Source organism: Sturnira hondurensis, unplaced genomic scaffold (assembly GCF_014824575.4).
Source record: "Sturnira hondurensis isolate 20B ecotype Veracruz unplaced genomic scaffold, ASM1482457v3 Scaffold0003090, whole genome shotgun sequence".
Lineage (NCBI taxonomy): Eukaryota > Metazoa > Chordata > Mammalia > Chiroptera > Phyllostomidae > Sturnira > Sturnira hondurensis.
Window position 1 is genome coordinate 358,484 of NW_028075721.1, and position 25,156 is coordinate 383,639.

At 32.9% G+C, this 25,156-nt stretch overlaps 1 protein-coding gene across 9 annotated transcripts in view; it reads right to left on the reverse strand.

Annotated features, from left to right (window-relative positions):
• Positions 1 to 25,156, reverse strand: part of NFAT5 (nuclear factor of activated T cells 5) — a 128,253-nt gene that overhangs the window by 46,742 nt on the left and 56,355 nt on the right. For 5 of the 9 annotated variants that reach the window (XM_037041374.1, XM_037041373.1, XM_037041372.1 and 2 more), the window contains 3 exons: positions 23,556 to 23,681; positions 7,796 to 8,354; positions 912 to 1,104 (listed from right to left, as the gene is read on the reverse strand). In XM_037041374.1, coding sequence (XP_036897269.1) covers positions 912 to 1,104; positions 7,796 to 8,354; positions 23,556 to 23,681 — 878 coding nt within the window. Of the gene's footprint in view, positions 1 to 911; positions 1,105 to 7,795; positions 8,355 to 8,808; positions 8,871 to 23,555; positions 23,682 to 25,156 lie in introns of those variants that run through there. The other 4 variants (XM_037041379.1, XM_037041377.1, XM_037041376.1 and 1 more) reach the window with 3 other exon arrangements.

The following is a 25,156-nucleotide window of genomic DNA, read 5'->3' on the forward strand; positions in this document are numbered from 1 at the left end:
TGTAACTAGCCAAAATTCCTCTCTATTTGGTATCATGTTGGAAAATCTGTTAAACATCCTCTACCCACTTTTTCTGGTTTGTCTTCAAAGAGAAATATACTCTGTAACAAAGTATCCAGGTTGCTAAATTTAAGCTCCCTTTTAGTCTAAACTAAATTCTAAAGATAAAGTCTAAATTCTGGAAAGATAAAGACTCAGTAGATATCCTAGTCCTTAAACTGAAGACTTATGTTACCTATCAACCAATGCTTTTCTGAGTTGAACAGTACTAATTACGTTAGCCATTTCAAAAACCTTCCTTTCACTCTGGCTGGTGTGGCTCAGTGGTTTGAGTGCTAGACTGCAAACAGAAGGATTGCAGGTTTGATTCCCGTCAAGGCACATGCCTGGTTGTGGCCCAGGTCCCCAGTTGGGAGCATGTGAGAGGCAACTGATCAATGTAGCTCTCACACAATGAAGTTTCTCTCCCTCTTTCTATTTCCCCTCCCCTCTTCTCTGAAAATAAATAAAATCTTTAAAAAAACATACTTTATTTTCTAAGTCCATAGTAATTTCTGAAATATGTCTTTGAATTCACTTTAAAATTTCTTCTTAAATATAAAATTTGGGAAGAAATTTTGTATTTATATTCTAATATGGTCATTACTGATATCAAGTAAAAGAGGAAGATGTTATAATTTCCAGATGTTTTTTTATCAGAAGACATTCTCACCTCTTCTTTTATTTAATCTAAAATTCAAATGATATTAAAGTAACAATATTTAGCTTATGGTTCAGGCTTCTAATTGATTTCTATTACATATAGCTAGCAAGTCTATCCTTCTATTTCAGGCAGCTTTTGCTGGTTAAAAACAAAATAACAAGTAAAACTGTAGTAAATTCTTCTATATATTGCTAAATTAAAAAAGTACCTTTACTGTAGGAAAGCCTTGCTGTGTTCTGTCCTTTACTGAGCCACGGCTACCCTCAGTCAGGTACCGAGCTCTATGCTGGGTCTCAGGTTGTACAATTATCTTCAGCTCCTTTCCCTCACTTTTAACAGGATACTGTCCACACAACATAGGGCTTTTCTTTACTCCAGTTCCTTTTTGGTTTTCCAATGTTCTGAGAAGTCAAAGCACAACATGGAAAAAGTATCAAAGTTATTTTTTTACAAAAGTCACATACGATAAAGGAGGAAGCAGAATTGGCAGTAACATTAAAAACAACTGATTATTTTACTGACAAAATCAAATACAGTCTAAGGGAAGATACATTCCATAACACAGTATATTTTTAAATTTTGTAATAAAATTTAACTAATGATGCAAAAGTAAAAGAAGGACAGGGAAGACAAAGAATGTGTATGTGTAGTAGGAGGAACAATAAATGCAATAAACTGGAAAGAGTAGGAAAGAATATAGCTAATGCCACTTCCAACCTTTCACACTATACTTCAGTCAAAAGAAAAAAATTTTAAATTACATATATATGTGAGTGTTATACAAAGCTACAAGGTTAACTACCACTATTCTTTAATCAGACTTGCAAAGCCAGCAACAACAACAAAAAAAGAAAGTAAGGGTAGCAATAAAAGAAACAAGCAAACAAAAGGCCTTAAAAAAACAACAAAGGCATATGTAGAATATTCTTTTGATAGCTTTCTCAGGACAGCAAACTGAGAAAATCATAATTTAAAAAATCAGTGATTTAATGTTTGTTGGCAATTAGCTTTACTCTAAACAATTTTTCCCAGAAGCGTAATTTTCACAGAATTTTTGTTTGTGATTATTTAAATAATTAAAGCTCTTAGCACATAAAAATTTTATAATCTGGGGTTTACAGATAAGGCAATCTAACTTATTTTTAAAAACTGTGTTTCTAACATTTGTTTACCATTCTTTTTCTATGTGGAATATAGATTTAGGGACTTCCTCCAAGATGGAGGCATAGGTGGAAACACTGTGCCTTCTCCCACAACCAAGTTTGAACACAACAAAGGTTTGGAGAACTAGGACACACCCAAAGACCAGAAAACGGAATTATACGGAAGTCCGACAGCTACGAACCGTTCAACGGGGACGGTAAGAGAGGCGGAGCCAGCAGCGGAGCTGGGTCGGGCAGGACAGATCCCCCGACCAAGGCGCGCAAGCAGCCCGGAACCAGTCGGGGTGTGGGGCAGACTGACCAAGGTCGCACACTCGCGCACAGTGAGACGGACCACGCAGGCCCCAGGGGGCGAACCCAGTGGTGGAGGGCTGACGGCGGTGGCACACTCGCGTGCAGTGGAACAAAACGCGTGGGCCTGGTGACTGTGGTGGCTGCGGCGCCGGGGCCGTGGCAGCAGGCGGCAGATGGGAAGCCATTGTCCCTCTATGACCTCGCCCCCACATACAACGTCACAACCCAGCGACTTAGTTGCCCTGTTCTAGTGAACACTTTAGGGCTCTGATCCTGCTACGGAACAGGCACGAACAGCCCAAAAGATGGTGCAAGAAGAACTCAAAGTCCCAGAGCCAATAACTCTAAGCGACCGAGAAATTGCCAGCCTCTCAGAAGCACAATTCAAGACACTATTTATCAGGATGCTCACAGAACTGGTAGATTATAGTCACAAATTAGAGGAACATAGTCACAAATTAGAGGAACATATGAAGGCTAAACTAATTGAAATGAAGGGAGATGCACAGGAAACCAATAGTGATGGAAAGGAAACTGGGACTCAAATCAATGGAATGGACCAGAAGGAAGAACAAAACATCCAACCAGAAAGGAATGAAGAAATGAGAATTCAAAAAAATGAGGAGAGGCTTAGGAACCTCCAGGACATCTTTAAATGTTCCAACATCTGGATTATAGGGGTACCAGAAGGGGGAAAGAAACAGCCACGAGTGGAAAACATATTTGAACAAATAATAAAGGAGAACTTCCCCAGTCTGGCAAAGGAAATAGACTTCCAGGAAATCCAGGAAGCTCAGAGAGTCCCAAAGAAGTTGGACTCAAGAAGGAACACACCAAGGCACATCATCATTACATTAGCCAAGATGAAAATGAAGGAGAGAATCCTAGAAGCAGCAAGGGATAAGGGGACAGTCACCTACAAAGGAGTGCCCATCAGACTGTCAGCGGATTTCTCAAAAGAGACCTTACAGGCAAGAAGGGTCTGGAAAGAAGTATACCAAGTCATGAAATCCAAAGACCTACAGCCAAGATTGCTTTATCCAGCAAAACTTTCATTTAGAATGGAAGGACAGATAAAGTGCTTCTCAGATAAGGTCAAGTTCAAGGAGTTCATCATCACCAAGCCCTTACTATATGAAATGCTAAAGGGACTTATATAAGAAAAAGAAGATGAAAAATATGAACAGTGAAAAGACAGCAAACACACAGTTATTAACAAGATGGGAATGCTATTCCCATCTTGCTGATCAATAAACTATTGTAGTATAATATACCTGAGAGTATATTTTCTGTAATTTAGTATTATATAAATTTTAAGTTTATAGCACATTAGATTTAAGATTTCACACCTTACATTTAAAAATATCTTTCATATTTTTAACATTTCTCCTATTGAAGAATTTAGGACACACCTAAAACAAAAGCAAACCAAGAGGACAGCTAGATCAGGAGTGGAACCATAGAAATGAAGAACACATGGTGGGCTCGAAACAGGGGGGTGGGAGGGGGAGAAGGGGGGAGAAGGCACAGAAAATAGCATAGATGGTAGGTAGAAAATAGATAGGGGGGAGAGCGAGAATAGTGGGGGAAATATAGAATCTAAAGGACTTGAGACACGTGGTTATAAACTAAGGCGGGGAGAATGGTGGGGGAGGGAGTGTGCGGGTGGAGGGGAATGAAGGGGGGGAATAGAACAACTGTAATGGTATAATCAATAAAATATATTAAAAAAAAACCAAAACAAAAGAAAAGAAAAGGGGTGATGGACCCCCCCACCAAAAAGAATATAGATTTAAAGAAAAGTATTTCAAATGGTATAGGACTTCCAGTAAATACCTTTAATCTGAAGCACTGCAAATATATGATAAAAACAAATAGAAAACAATTCTTAGTTTTCAAATAGTTTGAAAATATCCATGGACATTTAAAAATAGACTCAGGGCCTATAATGCTTTCTGTACAACCCTCCCAGTCCTAAGTTTACACTCACACTGACGGTACAGAAGCCAAGAGATGACTGCAGACAAAATTTCCTCCAAACACAAACAGGCCCCAGGAAGAATATTATGACTTCAAACATAGAGGAGCAATGGTGGCTAAGCAGCCTAAAACTGGCTCTAATGTTTACCCCTGCATCTCTAACCAAGTTGTTGCCTCAAATTATCAAGTAACAAAACCAGTCCTGTTCCACTGAGAGTACAACATATAGCTAAGAAAAGGGCAGAAGAATGGAGGAAAAAAGGGGTACAAAGGAATGTAATAAAACTGACTAGATAAGAGGAAGAGTTCTGAGAAAAAGTAGGATTCAGTCATCTTCATATTCCCTGAACCTTGCACAATCCTTCAACAGTACGTGCTGAAAAAAAAATTTGTTGTTAAAGGCAAACAGGAAGAAGAAAGGGACAAAGAAAGGGACAAAGAAAGGAGAGGAAAAAAGGACCTTCTACAATAGTAAGATGAGAAAGCACTTGATCCTAACTGGCCAAGGCATTCCACAATTAAATCAGATTACCTGAGTAAATAATTTAAAAGACCCTTGGAAAATAAATTTTATGAACAAAAGTATCAAGTTGAAGCTGGACAATAAATTCTACTTTTCTCTTCATCATTTTGGGTAGAAATGCAAACATCTGCTCTGAATATAATGTGCATTCTTATGAAATTCTATAATGATATTCTGTTGTTTACTCATTTTAAATAAAAGTAAAAATATTCACTTACTGAAACTAATACAAAAACATCTTCTGAATATTCATTGAAAGGGACTAACAGCAGTCGTTAGTGGCTAGATTATGCATTATTTATTTTCTTCTATTTCTGTATTTTTCAAATATTTTTAATTAATATCTATTAATTTTATAATAGAAAAAGGAACACTTTAGCTTGAAATATATGAAAAATTTAGCATATCAATCAATTTGGTAAGATAATGGTTTTTATATCCACATACTATTTAAGCTAATATTTATGAGAACGATTAATAATGAGTTTTATTATTTAAGTAAAAAAAAGATCTCATTTTGGATGAAGACTGTTCAGTGAGTTGACAAACTATACACATTGGGACTTAAAGAAGAATAGCAATATAAGTAAACAATTTATGAAATGCTACTTTAAAAATTCCTTAGAATTATCTTTATTCTCTAGGTTTAAATGTAAAAATAGGACACATAAATATTTATCTTTCTAGACATGTAAAATTATTGAAAACATCAACTAATTCTTAGTCATTCAAATTACTAATTTTTAAGGCATGATGGCTTAAGAAGAAAATAAGAAAGTTGCACTTTAACTTATTGGATTTTACTTCTAAATGACATCTAAAAAGAAAACCCATTTTCTTGACATATTCTATTCAGAAGTCTTAAAATGACATTATAATTCCTTTGCACTGCATATCCTTCCACTTGTTTGTAGTACAAAAATAATTTTCACTATAAAATGCCTAAAACAGGATTCATATCTAGATAACATCATATCTTAATTTCTAGGACTACCTCTAAGAGATATAAAGCTATGAATTCTCAGGACATTTAGTTGAAGAATTTAAGAATGATATGGCTAGGAATGTTTAAACACTAAGTAGTTTTTTTTAAATGGTTTTGTTTTTTTAATAAACTTTTACATAACATTTTAATTATATAAAAATGCTATTCCCATCTTGCAGATCAATAAACTATTATACTATAATATACCTGAGAGTATATTTTCTGTAATTTAGTATTATATAAATTTTAAGTTTATAGCACATTAGATTTAAGATTTCACATCTTAGCTCTCAAAACATTTAAAAATCTTTCATATTTTTAACATTTCTCCTATTGAAGAATTTAGGACTTTGGCTTGATATTATTGTAATAATTGTCTTCAAAGGTCTGTTTTCTATATGTTTATGTATGGTTTTATCCTTTCCTTGATATAATTCTTAATAATTCAAAATTTAAGCTTCTTCCATCATTTCCATATGCTAAAATAAAATATTTTTCATTACCTAAGAAGCTGGACATTTCTTCTGCTTGATGAGTTTCTGTTCCATGAATTATTTCATGAGAGATTTTTGTCTTGACAAATGTTATTATACTCTCCCTGGGTAACCTCAAATCATTTCTAAGGTCTATCATACAAAAAGATATCTATCATATAAAAGGAGAAGCAGAAAAGATGTAGGTCAAGATATTTCTTTAATAGCAACTGAAAAACCATGTGTGTTGACTAAGTCAAAAAAAGTTTTATTTGAAACTTTTACATTTATTTCAGTATAAAAATAACAGTCTCTTCTAGAACTTAAAAAAAAAAAACCTTTTCCTATTGAAGGTCAAATAAACATACACCTATACTTAATGATACATATACATGAGTCTTTTAGATCTGTGCTACTATGTTTCAGAGCATTTTTATATAGGTAACAATTTTGCAAATATATTCTATAATTCTTGAATCTACTGATGGTAACATTTTAAGAAAGGGTATACCTCGTTTTCTTTTAGAATTTCCTAATCTAAGCTTTGCAAAAATAAAACACAGTTAAATGTACATTTTCACTTAACTGCATCACCTAAAGGAGTTTTAAATAAGAGTAGAGAAGCAAGTAGCGTAATTATTGATTAAATGGTAGATATTAGCTTAAAAACGTACTGAGAAGATATTTAAGGACAAGCTTAATATACATTAAAAATACTCATTATACTACTCAAAAGACAACAATGATGTCATCATGTAGTAAAGCAATCAAGAGCTTCTCCATCACTTTTTCTGACAACCTGGAATTGTAGATCATGGGTCAAACTGAAAGATCATTCCCTGTCTCCCCAAAAATATCTCTCAAAATCCAGTATAGTAAATTTTATCAAACTATATTTAATATACTATAGGAAATTTTAATTTAAAAGTCTAGCGATTAAATATTACAATAAAAGTACTTAAAGGGATTAAAAAGTTAACAATAACTCATAGTATTCTGTACTATATAGCAGTGAATATTCTGTAATATAGTTACAGAAATATATTTAGTGAGTATTGTGAATTGGCAGAAATGAATGAAAACTCAAATATGTACCATGATCCTTTTCTATCAACCTTCAAATACATAACCCAGAATTTCAGGGAAAAAATGATGTATTTTTAAAAATCCCAAATCAATGCAATGTATCAAAGCTTAAAATAAATGCGTAAATCTAAATGATGAAAATCAAGCCATCAATTTAGTTTTTCCTTACTTCATGAAATAAAAAAAGTCTAAAATCCTCACAAAAATGGAAATTAATTGAACCATATGGAGAGACAGTATGAAAGAGAACCAGTGCTTTGTGAACGCTTTGAGTTGTTTTATTTAGAGACATTATATGCTAGTTATTTTTAAAATATAAATCTTTTTTGAAATTTACGTTATTTCAAAACAGATTATTTTATTTTATACTATTTAATCATACCCACAGTAAGATACCTATTGCTAAAATCTATTGATATTTTTTTTCTCTAGTGAAACTTGGTAATTTTAAGTTAAAATTTTCAGGTATTTCAATGATAAAATTAATATCTTTGCTTTATATGCAAACTTGAACTGAGTAATTAAAAGAATGATTTTTTTGTTTGTTTTGCATAATGGTGATAGAACTTAAAAAATGTGAATACCAACCCATTTCCTGCTTTTGAGTTGCCTTTGTTGTCCGTGGTAAGCTGAGAAAGCACATAGTGAGGTGCTTTGGCACTGTCGGCATCAAATATATCCATATTAGATTCTTCACAATCTCGTCGTTTGACCCCCGGCCTCTGCTTTGGATTTCGTTTTCGTGATTTACGAGGTACCTCAGTGTTATCATTGTAGGAACTGGTGCTCATGTTACTGAAGTTGGAGGGGGAATCCTCCATCCACATACTGCAGCTCTGCTCAGATTCCAATCCACACCCCTCATCCTGGCAGGACATCCGACTGTTATCCAGCAAGTCCTCAGGTGGTGGTGAGATGTACAAGACTGTGTGCCTCTTCGGTGTTGATGGATGCTGCTGAACTGTGTTACTGGTTAACTGCTTTTCACTTACCCCTCTGTTACTTACCCCCAAGGCTGAGGAGCAGCTCTCCACTTGCATAGCCTTGCTGTCGGTGACTGAGGTAGAATAAATGGTAGGGCTGGAAGAGGTGGTAAAGGAGCTGCAAGCACCGCCCATGGAGGAAGAGGAGGGAGCTGAAGAAGCATCTGCAGTGTACAATTTAAAAGTAAATACACTGTACATGTTTTCACCTATGCTGGCTAGCAGTCCCATTGAAAATATAATTCGTGAACTGATTGTTTTTCCCCAAAATGAATAGTTGAAATTTGGTTAAGTTTTAGAATACAAATGCTTCAAGCAATACAATGCCTAAGAAATTCATTTTTCAAAAAATGCCCAAATAGCATTATGTTACTTGTGTTATAATTGATAGATTTTTTAAAAAAATCTAAATTAATGTTTTAAGCTGTAAAGCAAGAATAAAGCTTTTATTGCCTCAGCTGGATGTTCTGTAGAATTTTAATCATTTAACATAATAAAGAAAACCCCAATACAAAATATATGCTTGTGGTCCACATTCAAAGCCAATTAAATAATTTATTATACAATTTGAAAAGTGGGACTGTGCTTAGCCACAAAATATTAAAATAAGTTTCTAACCTATGAAGCAGAGAACTACAGGTCATTTTTAATGCAGACACTCCCTGCTTCAGAGGCAAATCCTGGAATAAAAATATGAGAAAATAAATGAGAAAAGAGCTGCTGATTATTCCAGATATCAATTATAAAATGAGAAATAAAGAGAAAAATATATATAATCAACTGAATTGGAGGCAAATGGAACTGGTACCATCACTAAGATTCTTGTCAGTATGATCTAGAAGAATAAAAGTGAAAAAGGTTTTATTTGGAACATGCTGGGCTGCAGAAGATAAGCAGTTAACCACTGAGGGTCTCCAGAAGTTAAAGCGACACTTCAAAACCATGATCTCTAAAATAAATAAATCCATCCTAAATGGCAGAATGAAAAGCAGAGTGAGGACTGACTATTGGATGGATTTCTTGTACAAAGTACTTAACTATACTAAGCAACTGGTTGCCACTGTTCATTTCCTGTCTCTTTAAAAGGCCTGCTTGATTTAAACTGTTAAAGGCATTTCCTAATATGCGTAATAGTAAATTTTATTGGCTGGAATCTAACAACAAAGAATTAAGCAGAAAGACTCTGGACATCAACAGAATTAGTTCCTATAAAAAAAGTCTTTTATAAAACCACTTATCTGTTATGCTTGGCAAAAATGATTTAAGTAGATCCTTTCAAATGTGTGGCAACTGGCAGAACAGCTCATTGAAAAATAAATAGGTAACGGACAAATAAAAGATATGTTTAAATCTAAAATTAATTTTTATCTATAGCCAGGTAAGCCACTGTTTTAAGTAGTATGATGAAACTTAAAATTCTGATATGCAATTACTGAAATTGTAACATTCATATCAACTATAATATATAAAGAGTGAAATGTAAGAATGCCTATGTGTAGATAATCAAAAGCCATGTGCCAAAAATCTATTTTTTTAAATGAAAACATGTACCAAAATACTTAGATCATTTCAAAGAACTAAATTCACTCATAATTTTTCCTTACTTTTAAGACTAAAGAGCATAGTAATTAGTATTATCATCAATAATGCGATCTACTTAATGCCCCTTGGAGAGATTATTCTCAGCTGCCATAAGTCAAGGAACCTACAAAGATTAGAAGATACCAGTTCCATTTTCCAGTCTGTATCTTTGTCAAATTCAGTAGCTGAAATTGGAAAATTCAGTCACTTTAAACTGCATTCCAATTTAAAGAAAAAATTATCAATTTTGTATCATGCATTAATGCAATGTTTTCTTAGTAAATATTTTAAAAGATTTATAAAAACTACAAAATCTAGATGCTAATGCCAGTGACAGTTTAGGAGCTGATTTGTAGCCACTTTGGGTTTGTATAACAAAATTTTTTCCCTTTTTTTTGAAAAACACAATAGAATTAATTTTAGAAAAAAATAGAAAAGGTATTATGTCTGACATTCCTCCATCTGTTCCAACTATTGGCAAAAATAAAACTAAATTTTTATGTGTATATGAGCCCATGTTCTTTATTTTCAAAGAAATACAAGTATGCAGTACACAATATCTGTAGTGGAACACACAAAGCATGCAGCATGAATGCTGTGAACTTGTATTTCTATAAACAGCTTTCGCCCACCCATGCTCTTTGAATCTAAGTACCATGCACATGAGAATGTAGAATATGAACATTGCAGGGATCCCTGTCCTTGACAGGTGTAAAATACAGGTGAAAAGCAATTAGGCACTCCAAAACAAGTTATGTGGTGTTTATAAATGTAATCTGCAAGATATAACCTAGTATTGCTCTTTGAGGTATACTATGAGTTTATCTTGCAAATATTATCAAAACAATCATGTTTATAAAACCCAGTTTATATATTCATACACAAATGTCTGTTCTGGGACAGGTATGCCAAACTGATCTCATGCCCTACATAAATTAAAATATTCTACACATTTTCCTTAACACCTAACACATAATTTTAATATTTTACCGGTAGATTCCTGGACATAGTTATTAAATTAAAAAGTTCATTAGCACAAAACTATGAAACGGAAAACAAATTCTGTCAAAAGACAGTAGTAGTAAGCATCCTTTAATTAAAATGTAGTATTAGTTTTTAAAGCCTACCTCATTTTGGCCCTAAATTACAAAGATGCTACTCATTTTAAGACTATAAAAATGAGACAATTTTTAAAACTATAAAACTCTTTACCATAGTATCATTGTTGCTCTGATGATGATTATAATGGTGTTTAAAATCTTTCATATAAAGATGTTATATTCTAGTTAGCAAGACATCACCTAAGTGCATTAATAGTGACAGGTGAGGTAGAGGAAGATAAGACTATGAGCCTCTTGAAAGCATGGACAGTATTCTTCCCATCTGAGACCTTTCCAACACCTATATCATGCCTTGTATGTTATTTGTTATTAAATTAATTTATGAGAAGCCAATATTTGATATGGGCACTGAGTTATATTAAATTCGCAAATAAATGTACTAATGTGTCCATAATGGACACATGAGGTTTATTAAAAAAAGGATTTAATACTCAAAATCCTTAAACTATATATTACCATAATAGCATTATCTGATTGTGGGAAAAGGTTTAAAAGTAACCTAAGAGTTTAGAAGTAACATTCACCATTTCTACAAAGAGTGCTCTAATAACTTTCTTTCTTAAAACTATATATAAGCTCAATTACCTACTTGGGTACTAACCTATAAATGTACTAAGAATAAAATATATTTAATATTAGCTACTAAAAATAAAGGCATAACAACAATATCAAGAATGTTTTAGATGTTTAAACATTAGTTTGTCATTTCTAAGCATTCCCAGAAAAGCACTAAAGAACATTCCTGGAAATATTATAAATGCACTTAGGGTCACTATATGATTAAATAACAAGAAAAAACTTCATTGACATTCTGTTGAACAAAAAATGCTAATGCAGTCTTGCTTCATGTATATATTCTTTTTTATTTATAAGTTCTTATAAACAAAATATGCCTAACTACCTCCCCTTTGCTTGGTTTTGAGTCTCTATTTTTATCTATTAGGAATGTAGATATTATGTTTAATTGCTGCATATCAAAATAGTAAAACTCCAACATAAAAATGTTTTAGTAACTGCTTGTTATTATCTCACTGAGTAATTATAATGTATCTATTTTATAACTTTATAACTGTATCTGTTCTTAAATCCCTCATGAATCCTTCATAAAGATTGAAGTTTCTCTTAAATTTTTAAACTTATTCTTTCATCTAATGTATGAATACATTTTCATTATATTTTAATGAAAAATTATCTTTGAACCTAGACAAATTTTATTTTTCCACAGTAATTTCTGTGACCACAGAGAGTACAGCAAACCAAAGGGAAAAAAATAAACCATTTCTACAATTTACTAATACGAATTTATAATCTCAAAAGAATTATTTCTAAAATGTGTAAATGAAGGGAAACACCACATCTATGTTGTTCTAATAATTCTATTAAGAATAGATAATTAATAGATAAAATGACAATAATGATGGTGAATTCAAATTGGACATATGGCTTCTTTTAAGAAAATGGATTTGTTAAGGTTTACTACAAATAGTCAAAGCAGTTGAAATAAAAGAGTGGCAGATAATACCTACATGGATAACCCAGGATTTGCAAGTACTATTAATTTGATTAGAAGGACAAAAATGGATTTTTAAATGGTACCACATATAGAAACCCATGTAGATTTTATGTACTCCTTGCTTAAACTGCATTTTAAAATTAAGAATTATTAGTTCTAGATTTTCAGGGCAGAAATTATTTTAATCACTGTATCATTTTAGTGTTTAACATACCATAAAAAAGAGACAATACTTTATATGAAATTAACCAAACTTTGTATAGAAAGCTTTGAAATTAGAAACATTCTTTAGAGTTCTCAGAAGAAACAAATACCTTTCACTGATTTTAAATATATGACAGAAGTTACATTTAACTAAGCTTCCAAAATAAAAATGTTCCCTAGATTTTCAACATCAGTGTAAAAATCAGTCAATTTTCCTAAGAAAGCGATTAAAACAAAAGCCATAAAGTTTTGCAAGTATATTGAGTGAACCAATAGTGGAACAAAGAAGGAGTAAATAATTGACTGCTCAGAAAATAATCATAAAAAGCAGCACAGGGTGTTTAGAAACAATTTCTGGTCTAAAAAAAAAACACTGTTTAACCAAAGTTACTGTTTTTAAGTATTTCATTTTTCTTTCTGGTAACAATAGCTTCAGATCTAAGTATCTTGTCTGATAAAAGTCACCAGATCCAAGGATATATTTTCACATCAAAGAAGAAAGATATTGAGAGAAAAAAATTATAAGGTCAACATTAATGTTGCCAAGGGATTGAAAAATCTAGGACACACAAAGTGGCTGCAAACCTGCTTTGTCAACACCTTACATGCCAACCTTCATTTTCTACTTTTCTTCTTCTTACAGTTTTAATGTAAAGTTTAAAACTTTACCAAAAGTTTTAGTTTCAATCAGTATCAATCCACTATTTAGAGACAAAAAATATAAAAAAAAAAACAAAAAGGAAAAATAAAGAAAGGAAGGAAGGAAGAAAGAAAGAAAGAAAAAAGACTTATGAAGAAGTCTGAAAACCGACCTATACCCTGGGTGAGATTGGATGGGTTAAGTGTCTCTGGCACTATTTGTCTTCACTATTGACAGACACTGTCACACAACCCACCACACGATGCCTGTCTCTGAATGACGAAGCTAGAATGCAAGTTAAGTGTATTAATAGAAAAAACAACTAGCATCCCAGCATATAAAATAAGCAATCAGGTTATTTTACAAAAAAAACCCAAAAGAACAAAAAACAAAAATTGTAGGGTCGATCACTTAAATTTATGTTTAAAACAGTTTCAAGTTCCCATTTGTACTTTTCCCACCCAACATAAGTTTACATGCTACAATAAGCAGTGTTTTAAAACAACCTTTAAAATTAAATCATTCACATCCAAATAAATACAAATCAGAAAATTTCTTATCCAAACTTTTTGTTAACTCATATTCACCAAACTGTTCTCTAATATACTAATGCAATCTAATCCATAAGCCAGAATGTTCTCTCATACAGGTGGTTTTAGGCTGTCCTCTTACCCAAGTTCCCTTAAAGAGTGGAAGAGGTTATACTCAAACAGTAAAAAATATTTACATTTTAGCATCAAAAGAATATTTTCATTTCTCGGGCCAACTTCCACATACTTCCTCATCCCCCCTTCAAAAAGTTACAATTTACACTTTTAAATTATATATGCTACTGTGCATAAAATGTCTTATCCTGGAGGCTCTATTTTCAAAAATAATTAGCACTATTGCTGAAGGTGAAAAGTTTGTTATTGATTTACTGGAGACCATCTTTTTCTTCTCCAGTCCCTCAAATGGCCAGTCAGGGTTCTAATATTACACAATAATTAATTACTCTCCCATTTTTAATCTGAATTCTCCCAAAATAATTATTTTTCTTTGTTAGTGTATCAATAATATATTCATATAATATTTATTAAAGAATGTTTTCTAAAAAATTCTTACAAAATTTTCTAAGTGTCCTGACACTTTTAAGAGCAATGTTTTAAATAAATATTTTGTCCTATTCAAGCCAAGGTATCTAAGCACAATGTAAAACACATACTAGGCACACATTACAGAATTTTAAAAATTTTTGATTGATTTAGAGAGAGGGGAGAAACATCATTTCATTGTTCTACTTGTTTATGTACTCATTGGTTTTTTTCATATATGTGCCCAGACGAGGAACCAAACCTACAACCTTGCTGTATCAGATGATGCTCTAACCAACTGAACTAGCTGGCTAGGGCTAGAATTTGTTTTTTAAATCCCCTCCTACTGGGAAAGAAAGATGCTTTCCATCATCTAGTCATTTAAGTACTACAGGGTAGCATTACTGTTTACACTGGGTGAACAGACTAAAGCCCAGAAAGAATCCTCTACCTCAAATAATTTCAACACAAAAGAATGGTTGAGAATCTGTGAACAGTTTTGGAATACTATTCTATAGAGGCAGGTAATATAAAAATGTGCTTACTCTATCAGAAACTGAACAAATAACAATGCTTACAAAAGTTATATAAATAATTATACTAGCTTATAACAAAACTTATTACATTGTCAAACACCCCAGGAAGGACAAGTTAAAAAACAAAAAGGGCAATTTTTTAAAAGATTTTATTTATTTATCTTTAGAGGGGAAGGAGAGAGGGAGAGAAACATCAATGTACGCTTGCCTTTCATGCATCCCCTGCTGGAAACTGGCCTGCAACCCAGGCATGTGCCCTGACTGGGAATCGAACCGCAATCCTCTGGTTCACAGGCCTGTGCTCAATCCACTGAGCTACACCAGCCAGGGTCAAAAAGAACAATTTTTGTACCACTTGAAAGGTAATATTACTTTAAGACAAAATGGAGATTATAACTACATAAACTTAAAAACTGGAGACAAAGTTCTGAAAATGCTATTTGAATATCACTTCAATGCTTTATCACATAATGCATTTAAAAATAGTTTATAAATAATAAAGGTAATCCTGCCAACACTAGTTCAATGTCTTCCCATTTCCTTTTTTTAGAGGTGACCAAAAAAGGAAAAATAATATTTGTATGATTAAAACCTTCTACTTTCATTAATCAATCAGGTTTTACACCTGGGTCTAGACTAGAGTGTGTATTAGATTCAACTCTACACTAAATAACTTGTCTAGGCAAATAGAAGTCATAAATTGCTATATCAGAAGTTTTGATAACTGATCATGCAAATTTATCATTTCATTACAAACACTGATAAGAATTCTAAGAACTCTTAGTCAACTTTACAGAATCATCCCTTTAGAAGGTGTTTTCTCTAAGACTCACCCTCTATCAATATTCCTTCTATAAGGGTTCCCATTGAGAGAGTGTGAATGTAAAATTAATCAGAAAATCAATCCTATGGCTCATGTGTGTGGCTATATCTTGACTGATATGCAAAACTTCAAAGAAAGGTCAAAACCAGACTCAGTGAAAATGAAAAGAAGCAAAACAAAGTTGAAAATTATTCTTATAAAAATAAGATCTAATTTTTAAAATGTTGTTAACAAATGAAAGGAGAAACATATGGGGAAAAGGTCCATGTTTGCTGAACGGTCACTAATTATCAAGTAATGTTAAGTATTTTATATATTTATGTTTATAGTCCCATTAAGGAAAGGTTCATATTATCATCTAGTTACAGGGATGATATTAGTAGAAAAGTATTTAACTTCTACAAGTTTCCATCTATTTGACAGGAATGATGATAGCAATCAAATTCAAATTATGTCTTTATAATTCCAAAGTCAATAATTTTATTTCATATGTGCAAAATAAATAGCAATATAACTATAATACATGTGCACGTGTGTGTATGATCCAGATCATGGCCATATGGGCCTGGCATGTTGAAGTGCTTTCTTGTTCATTCTGATTTTTTAAAAATCATTTCTTTATTTTTAGAGAGGGGAAAGGAGGGAAAAGAGAGGGAGAGAAAAATCAATGTGCAAGAAAGACATCAATTGGTTGCCTCTCATGTGCCCTGAACTGGGGACCTGACCCACAATCCAGGCATGTACTGTGGGAATCGAACCTGTGACCTTTCAGTTCTCAGGCTGGCACTCAATCTACTAAGCCACATCAGCCAGCGCCGTTTTCTGATTTATTTTAATTGACAATACCTTGTTGTGAGGGAGTGATACAGGAAGAATGAATTTTACATCAGTGGACTAAGTAAACACTGCCAATGAATAAAAATACAATACTTGTATTTTTGGATGAAAAGTTAATGTACCCTTATTTATGCAAAAAAATCCATCAAGTATGTACTATATGCCATATCTTTGTTACTTTAAAAAAGCATAGTGTATTGGGCATTTTGAGTACTTTAATCAGCTTCCACCTAGTGTTTTTTAAATTATGAAATATTTAAAACTAAGCACCAATGTACCCTCTGCTCATACTCAACAGATGCTAACATTTTACTATGCATGATTTTATTTTTAAGAGAAAAAAATGTCACAGAAACAGGTGAAGTCTATTTTTGTATCCTATCCTAAGGTACAAGGTTTGTCCAGGAAAAGTCCACCGATTGTTAATATAATGAGAATGGTTTGCACGACATCCATGTAACCTGGCAGCCAAGGAGAGTGGACTGGAATGTGCATACATGAACAATGATAACTTCACTATATTAGTCAATAGGGGCAGTAGACACCATTGAGTGAACATGTATAATGTTTGACCATCACATGCAAAATGACTGAGCAAGTACAGCAACGAATCTGAATCAATTTTGCATTAGCTTGAATATTCCTCCGTGGAAACTATTCGGATGATTTGGGAGGCCACAGTTATGGCCAACTGGTGACTGGCAACTTCATGAGAACATACTCACGCATCACATCCCGTGCAGAGTTTTTTTGGTGAAACATCAAATCACCCAGGTGACTCGGCCTCCCTACAGCCCAGATTTGGTATCCTACAACTTCTGGCTTTTCCTAAAGCTAAAATCACCTTTGAAAGGGAAGAGATTTCAGACCATTGATGAGATTCAGGAAATTAAGAAGTGGAGGCTGATGGCAATTGGGAGAACTGTGTGAAGTCCCAAGATGCCTACTTTGAAGGGGACAGAGGCATCATTGTCCTATGTAAAATGTTTCCTGTATCTTGTATCTTCTTCAATAAATATCTCTATTTTTCACATTACATGACTGAATACCTTTGGACAGACCTCATTATCCCCTCACTCCTGTCCCAGCTGGAGTGTTATTTACACAACTTCATTAGTATTATTTATAAAACTAATTGTTATAAAACAGTTATGGCAGTGATTTTCAACGAGTATACCACAAGAATTTTTAAAGCATGTAATACCTGACTATTTTTTAATATTTATTTATTTTTACAGGGGAAGGGAAGGAGAGGAGAGAAATATCAATGTATGGTTGCCTCTCATGGGTCCCCTGCTGGGGAACTGGCCCGCAACCCAGGCATGTGCCCTGACTGGGAATCAAACCACGATCGTGTGGTTCGCAGGCCCGTGCTCAATCCACTGAGCTACACCAGCCAGGGCAATACCTGACTATTTAGTCAGGGGCACAGACCTCTTTTCCCTTATACTGTCAAAAAAAAAAAAAAAAAGTTAACAACAGCCCTGGTCAGTATGGCTCAGTTGGCTGGGCATCATTCTGTAAACTGAAAGGGTTGTAGGTTCAGTCCCTGGTCAGTTCCTTTTTTTTTCCTGCAAAAAGGAACCAATTGATGTTTCTCTCCCTCTCTTTCTCCTTCCCTTCCCCATCTTGAATCATAGCTATATAGGTCATATAATAGAGTTACATCTTACGGGTCAAGTCACATAATAAAATTGCGTATGATTGGTTAATTCTTGGTACCAGAAATCCTATATACATGTTAGGCAACTGCCTGAGATTTTAAAAGTCACTTTGAAGCAAAAAGAGTAGGCAATTATTATTATTTTTTATAAATCAATTAGTTATACCTATTTTCTGTAAGATCAGCAAAGATATTTTTTGATGTGCTACAGAATTTTAGTAATTAGTTTATATGTATATCATGAGATGCAAAAGATTTAAAATCACTGAGTTATATACAACACTTTTTTCTGATACTATCAATCTTATTAGTGACATTAAAAAGTCCATTTCTGTGCATTAATATTGCAAAATTGTACAAAACACATAAAAACAAAAATTGTGCCAATTTTATGTATTTCTTTGGCCCCTGAATGGTTAAGAATCTGTGAACAGTTTAAAAACGCTATTCTAACCCTGGCTGGCGTAGCTCAGTGGATTGAGCATACGTGGGCTGGGAACCAAAGTGTTGCTGGTTTGATTCCCAGTCAGGGCACATGTCTGGGTTGCAGGCCAAGTCCCCACTTTGGGGCACACAAGAGGCAACCACACATTGATGTTTCTTTCCTTCCCTTCCTCTCTCTCTAAAGATAAATAAGAATAAAATCTTTAAAAAGTAAGTAAATAAATAAATAAAATGCTTTTCTATAGGCTCAAGTAATACAAAAATTTGCTTATTCTATCAGAAACTAAGTAAGTCAATATTCATAAAATTACTGCTAAAAACAGAATAAAAAGGGGAAATTTAAGGAATAAATCAGTAACAGTCCATGTGTACTTTTTGTAAATTAAAGTTGATAATATAGATAGCCTCCTGAATTGGTAGTTATTTCTGAATTAACTGTTATGGTCCAACATTGCTTATGCTTTTCACTCTAATAAGGTAGATATTAGCACAAATCTATACATACATGCATACATACATACATAATTTCTATATGTATAAATGTGAATAGTTAGATTTACTTTGTAATTTCAATAAAAATTAAGAGTAGAATTTTTAAGTTATAACTTAAATTCAATGAGCTACATAATTCTGTTGCCGTGAAAAAGTAATATTCCTCTAGAAACCATACTCCTATTTGCAGATCCTGAACTTGCTGAGAAGGGGCATAGTTTTTTCAACTCAATATCCCACACAGCATCTTCTAGGAGCTTGTGTTTCCTCAACTGAAGTGCGTGTGGAACACTAAATTTCCTAAATAACAATGGCAAGGAGAAAAGAACTTAGACTCCAGTAAGAAGGAAGAGATGTATACTGTACTGTGTTTGGAAGGATTGAGATATAACAAGCAAATTGCCTGGTACAATTCCTATAACACAGAACTCAAAGTGACAACTTATATTTTCTTCAACTCAGTTTTTGTGGTTTTAATGTTATGGATGGTTTAGAAATTTCTAAAATTTTAATTTAGGTGATTAAGATGTCTACAATGAATTAAAGCATAACTTCTCTGATTATAGGACATTAATTTAATTTAGTTCTTTAGTGTGTTCTCCTACTGTGTAAGTAGTACTAAGTTCTTTCAATACATAAAATACCTAGTAGGTATTTGAAATGTTTTAATTACTCTGTCACATTTAAAACACTATTTAATGTCTCTTCTAACAGAAAAATTTATTGTATGGATCATTTAATGTAATGTTATTAATTTAAATTAAACCATTAAAACCCTGGCTGGTGTGGCTCAGTGTACTGAGCACTAGCCTACAAACTGAAAAGTTGCTGGTTCAATTCCCAGCCAAGGCGCATGTCTGTGTTGCAGGCCAGGTCCTGGTTAAGGGCATGCAAAAGGAAACCAATCTATGTTTCTCCTGCATATCGATGTTTCAAGAGAAACATCTCTTTCTCCCTTTCTTTCTCCCTTCCTTATCCTCTCGCTAAAAAGTAAATAAAAATTTTAAAAACATTAAAAAATTATAAAATTGGTATGTGCATTATATCTCAATAAAGCTGTTATTTAAGAAGAATACCTGCCAGGTCTCTTTTCAAAACCCACAAATTCTGCTATAATTGTTTTACTTCTCCTAAATACTTACATTTTAATTCTTTATAACATATACTAGAAGAATCTCTCACACACACAAACCCTAAAAAGAATCCTTTCACAATTTATATTTCTTCTTGCTCAACTACTTATTTTGCCAAAAAATAACAACAATTCATTTGGATAACTCTTTCTGTATTAGGAAAATAGCTTCTCTCTTAATTACTGAGAACCTACAACAATACTGTTCAGAAACTCTGCATTACTAAAACTCTTATTCATTCACATATTGAGCTTCAAACTCTTAATTACCTTACCAGTAGGACAAAAACAGAGGTCTTTAAAAATTGGGGAAGAACACAAATTTCAGACTGTTTGATTCTCAACTACACCTCCCAGATTTTGACACCTGACCCCACAGAAAGGGAAAGAGTTGTATAGGAGAAGTAAATCCTCCTTCCTCCACCCTCAATCCTTGGACTTACCAGATAGAAAGCTGTTATTGCTGGGAATATGTAAAAGTGGAAATAGTGTAGAGGCAGGAAAAGATTTGAGAGACACTCTTTTACCCAATATTCTGGATTGTGGATTAGCAGCACCATGTTTACTCATTCTCTCAGTAATATGTAAAGGGAAAATATCTAGTTTGGTGAATCCGAGAAACACATTTTTAATAATTAAATAATAAAGAATGAACATAAACACCTACATGCCAAGCCTCTAAATTTTAAATTTTAAATTGATTTAGAACTTGTGAAACACAAACCTTTATGGCAGAACTAGAAGTCTGTTCCCACCAGGCCCTCATAACTGATAGCAGCCAATCCGGCTCCTTCAAAACTCTGAAGAATTAACTACATCAAGAGTCATCATTTTTATGCATTTAATACTTAAACAGTAAATGCTACATATTAAAAAAAACTCATAAAGGTCTAAATTAATGTGCCTTTCCTAAGAAATCTAGTGTTTTGGGCAGGAAACACTGAGTAACTGGTAATTTACTCTAAATCTCTTTGACAGTTTTGTCACTAAGTATATTAATAGGTCAAATAAAAAAAGCAACTCTAATAATATATACTAATTGATCTCCCTACAATAATTTTGTAATTTAAACTCTCTTACCTAGAATGTTATATGACAAAGGCTCTATTCTACCAATAAAATATTAGAATCATGGAATAAGACTCTGTTGGTTACTAAAACTAAATTTATATTTTAAAAATTCCAAATGACTTAAAATTTCAAATGATTTTAGATCATGGAAACATTCTGTTTGTGAATATAAGAAAAGTGTCAAGATTACCTCCTTACTCTCTTTACCATCATTACAGAGTCAACAACTTCCCAATATAGTAAGAATTTATTACTTCAGAATACTTTCTGGTTTCATTCTCATATTTTCAGGATTTTTTCAACAGATAATTTTCAATTTAATTTACCTGGAGAGGATTTTCTCAAATATATGGAGAGAGGGACAGAGAGAGGAAGAGAGGATCAACATTCCATTAGGGACCCAAATTCAAGAACTTTCAATATTTATATATATAAACTTCTGGAATTCAGTTTGGTATTATGAAAAGGAAGTATTGTTCTTTTCCCAAACCTAGCTAACATTTTTTCAGCTTAAAAAAACAAAACAAAACTCTGGATCTACTGTCAACAGATGTTAAAAAGCACAGAAGAAACAGACTTTTAGTTCTATACAGATTCAACATGTCTTTAAAAAACAATCTCAAAAGATACAAAAGAAATCAGTTAGTCAATTTCTACCTGTGGATTTAAAGTGAAATATTTCATTAAAATATCCTTTTTCATATTTTATTGTCTGATATAAATTTTAAAGTAGATTAAAACTTTAAATTTCAGAAAATATATTCAGGGACATTTTGAAACCCTGTGGATACAAAGCAAAACCAGGTCATCTTACCAATTTCTTTACTAAAAAGCTCACAATTAAATCCACAGAATCTGTTAGAAAATGTCTGGCAACACATGAACAGTGAGCAGGGCTGATAAGTTTCTTTGCCATGTTTAAAGTTTTCCTGCCCTCAGCTAGGAAGGCAGCAAACTGCAATATACCAAAGCTCAGGGGAAGATTGGTATACAAAATTAATGGCACATAGGTTAACACACATAAGAAAAATATCTGAAGTTCTACTATAGTACCAATATCCTCATTTAAATCAAAACCTTCCACTTCACTGTTCTTTTGAAACAAAAAGAATGTACTGAAAACAATGTTCTGATGGTCTCAGTACCATCTGAAAAGATGAGAGGTATCATATTAGACAAGAAACCTCTAATTACTAGGACACATAAAACTTTGGAGTATATAATTTTTTCCTTTTTTTAACCAAACACTTAGCAGTCTATAAACCCAACAACAACAAAAAAACCACAAAGTTGGGCAATGTAATTATTTTTGAAAGCATTCTTGTAATTTATTAACAATCAAGACTTTTTTCTATTAGTTTGCCTGTCAATCCTTCATTCTAATTTAATCAAAATTTGAAACAGTTTTACATAATTATAATTATATAAAGTGTATGATTTGAGAGCTGAGTAAAAATAAGCTTAATAAATTTCAAACATTAATTCCATATTTTAATTGATATAAAAATGTCATATAAATATTACATTCAAATCTTCCACTACTTTCAACTGAGTTTACAATAAGTATAAAGTCACATTAGTTTTTAAAGTAGGGAAAAGGTTATAAAAACATGCTACAAACAAAAAAGAAACTTGAGTGAATGAGTTCTTTTCCAGATTATACAAAGTAAAATATTGTTTTCTTTTTTAAAGCAAATTTTAAAAAATAATTGTTAAATATAATTTAGCAAATAAATTTTCTACCCATGGCTTGGTATTTAACCTTCTCCTGTACAGCCAACAAAAGACCTTTAATTCATTCCCATAGTTGAAAATAAGGTCCATTTTAGGGCATGGTATTAGTAGATGTGCCAATGTGAAATTTTAAGAAATAATAATTACATCAATAAAATTATACTGAATTTTTTAAGTTTTAAAAGTATATATTTTAAAACCTCCAACCTGGCTGATGTGGCTCAGTGGACTGAGCACCAGACTGTGAACCTAAAGGTCGTTGGTTCAATTCCCAGTCAGGGCACATACCTGGGTTGCCTACAACCCAGGTTCTCCCAATTGGGGGTGTGCGAGAGGCAACTGGTGTCACCTCTCTAAAAATAAATAAACAAATATCTTTAAAAAATTAAACCTAAAACAAAGCCTCAAATCATACTCTTTTTGATATAAACTTTACCAGCACTGTTCATGTTGGCCAGATAATACCCTAATTTTCTTTATAAAGTAAAATGAAATGCATACCAGCAGCAACTACAGCTGGAGGAGGCGAGCCTGCCTCACCACCACTTGTCTGACTCATTGATGCTACAGATGTTTCTCTAGATGGCGGTAACTGTAACTCCTTTGGGAGAAGATCATACACAGATTCTGTGGGTGAAGGGAAGAGAAAAAATTGTGATAAGAGTGTAAGTCAGTAACTTAATATATGAGCACAAGTATATCTTTTTCACTCATAATGGGAACTATATTATTTACACACAAAGACTCCATAAAATTACTGCTGTAAAAATTGCTAGCAAATATTTTTTCTTTTATCACATGATATTATTGAACAGAAGAATAAATTTTCCATTAGTTCTGCCCCATGTTTTGTTCTGGGTTTTACCCTTTATGCTTAAAATGGCCTCAAGAAAAGTTATTAAATTTTAAAACTGTATAAAACTAGACAGAATAAGAGAATGGTGAATAACCTAAGATGTTCCAACATTTGCCTGTATAATAATGAGTGTAACTTTCCATCTTTTACATATTAAGATAACTATATTAGATAATACATCAGCTTTAAACTACCTTCTTCAAGTGGACCATTAGTCCTGCTATTTTACAAAGCACCTTTTAGCAAATATTTTAATTTGCTATCATAATGTATTTTTTCCTCCTAATAAAGCTAAAAAATGAATGTCATGGCTCAAAGACGCACTTTTTACTTTGAGAAATCTCCCACTTTAGAAAGGTACAAGTACAGAATACTCTTAAGTTAGAGAGTGCTATTGCCTATATTAGATTATGGTTAGATTATGATTTTTTCATTCCAGATTAAAGAATATTATTTCTTTTTAATGTATGTTATAATACTCTAATTATCCATAAAATTAAATTTGTATCTACTGTTTAAAAATTGTTATAGTTATTATTATATGGTTTTTGGACAGACATAATTCTTAACACATTCTCTAAAGATAGAATCAATGTTGGAAGAACTTCAAAAGACCAATTAGAATCATATGCCTAGTTTCCGAAGAACCATGGCACAGTGTTTAAGAGACTTGACTAATATTCCAAGAAACCCAATATTCCAACAATCAAAGAAGATTATTATTTATATGGGTGATTAAAATACCATAGGTAGCCATATAAGACATTTTAGTCTTGGTAAAAAACAGTACTTTTTGTTAACTGACTAGTGAATTCATAAATACCTTGATCCTTCCAGTTAACCATTAAAGTAGATACACTGTGTGGTACTGCTAGGGGGGTGGGGGAGGAGGGTATATGGAGACTACATGGTATTGGAAAAAAATATAATCAATATTAAATGTTAAAAAGTATGTATATTAACTTTGATGTGAATAGGGATAAAGAAGAAGTTGTGAAGGAAAGCTAGAATTAGAAGTTGTACTATCTGCCCTGGCTGGTGTAGCTCAGTGCATCGAGCACGGGCCTGTGAACCACATGATCACAGTTCGATTCCCAGTCAGGGCACATGCCTGGGTTGCAGGCCAGTTCCCAGCAGGGGACACATGAGAGGCAACCATACACTGATATTTCTCTCCTTCTCTACTTCCCTTCCCCTCTAAAGATAAATAAATAAAAAATAAAAAAAATAAGTTGTACTATTAAAT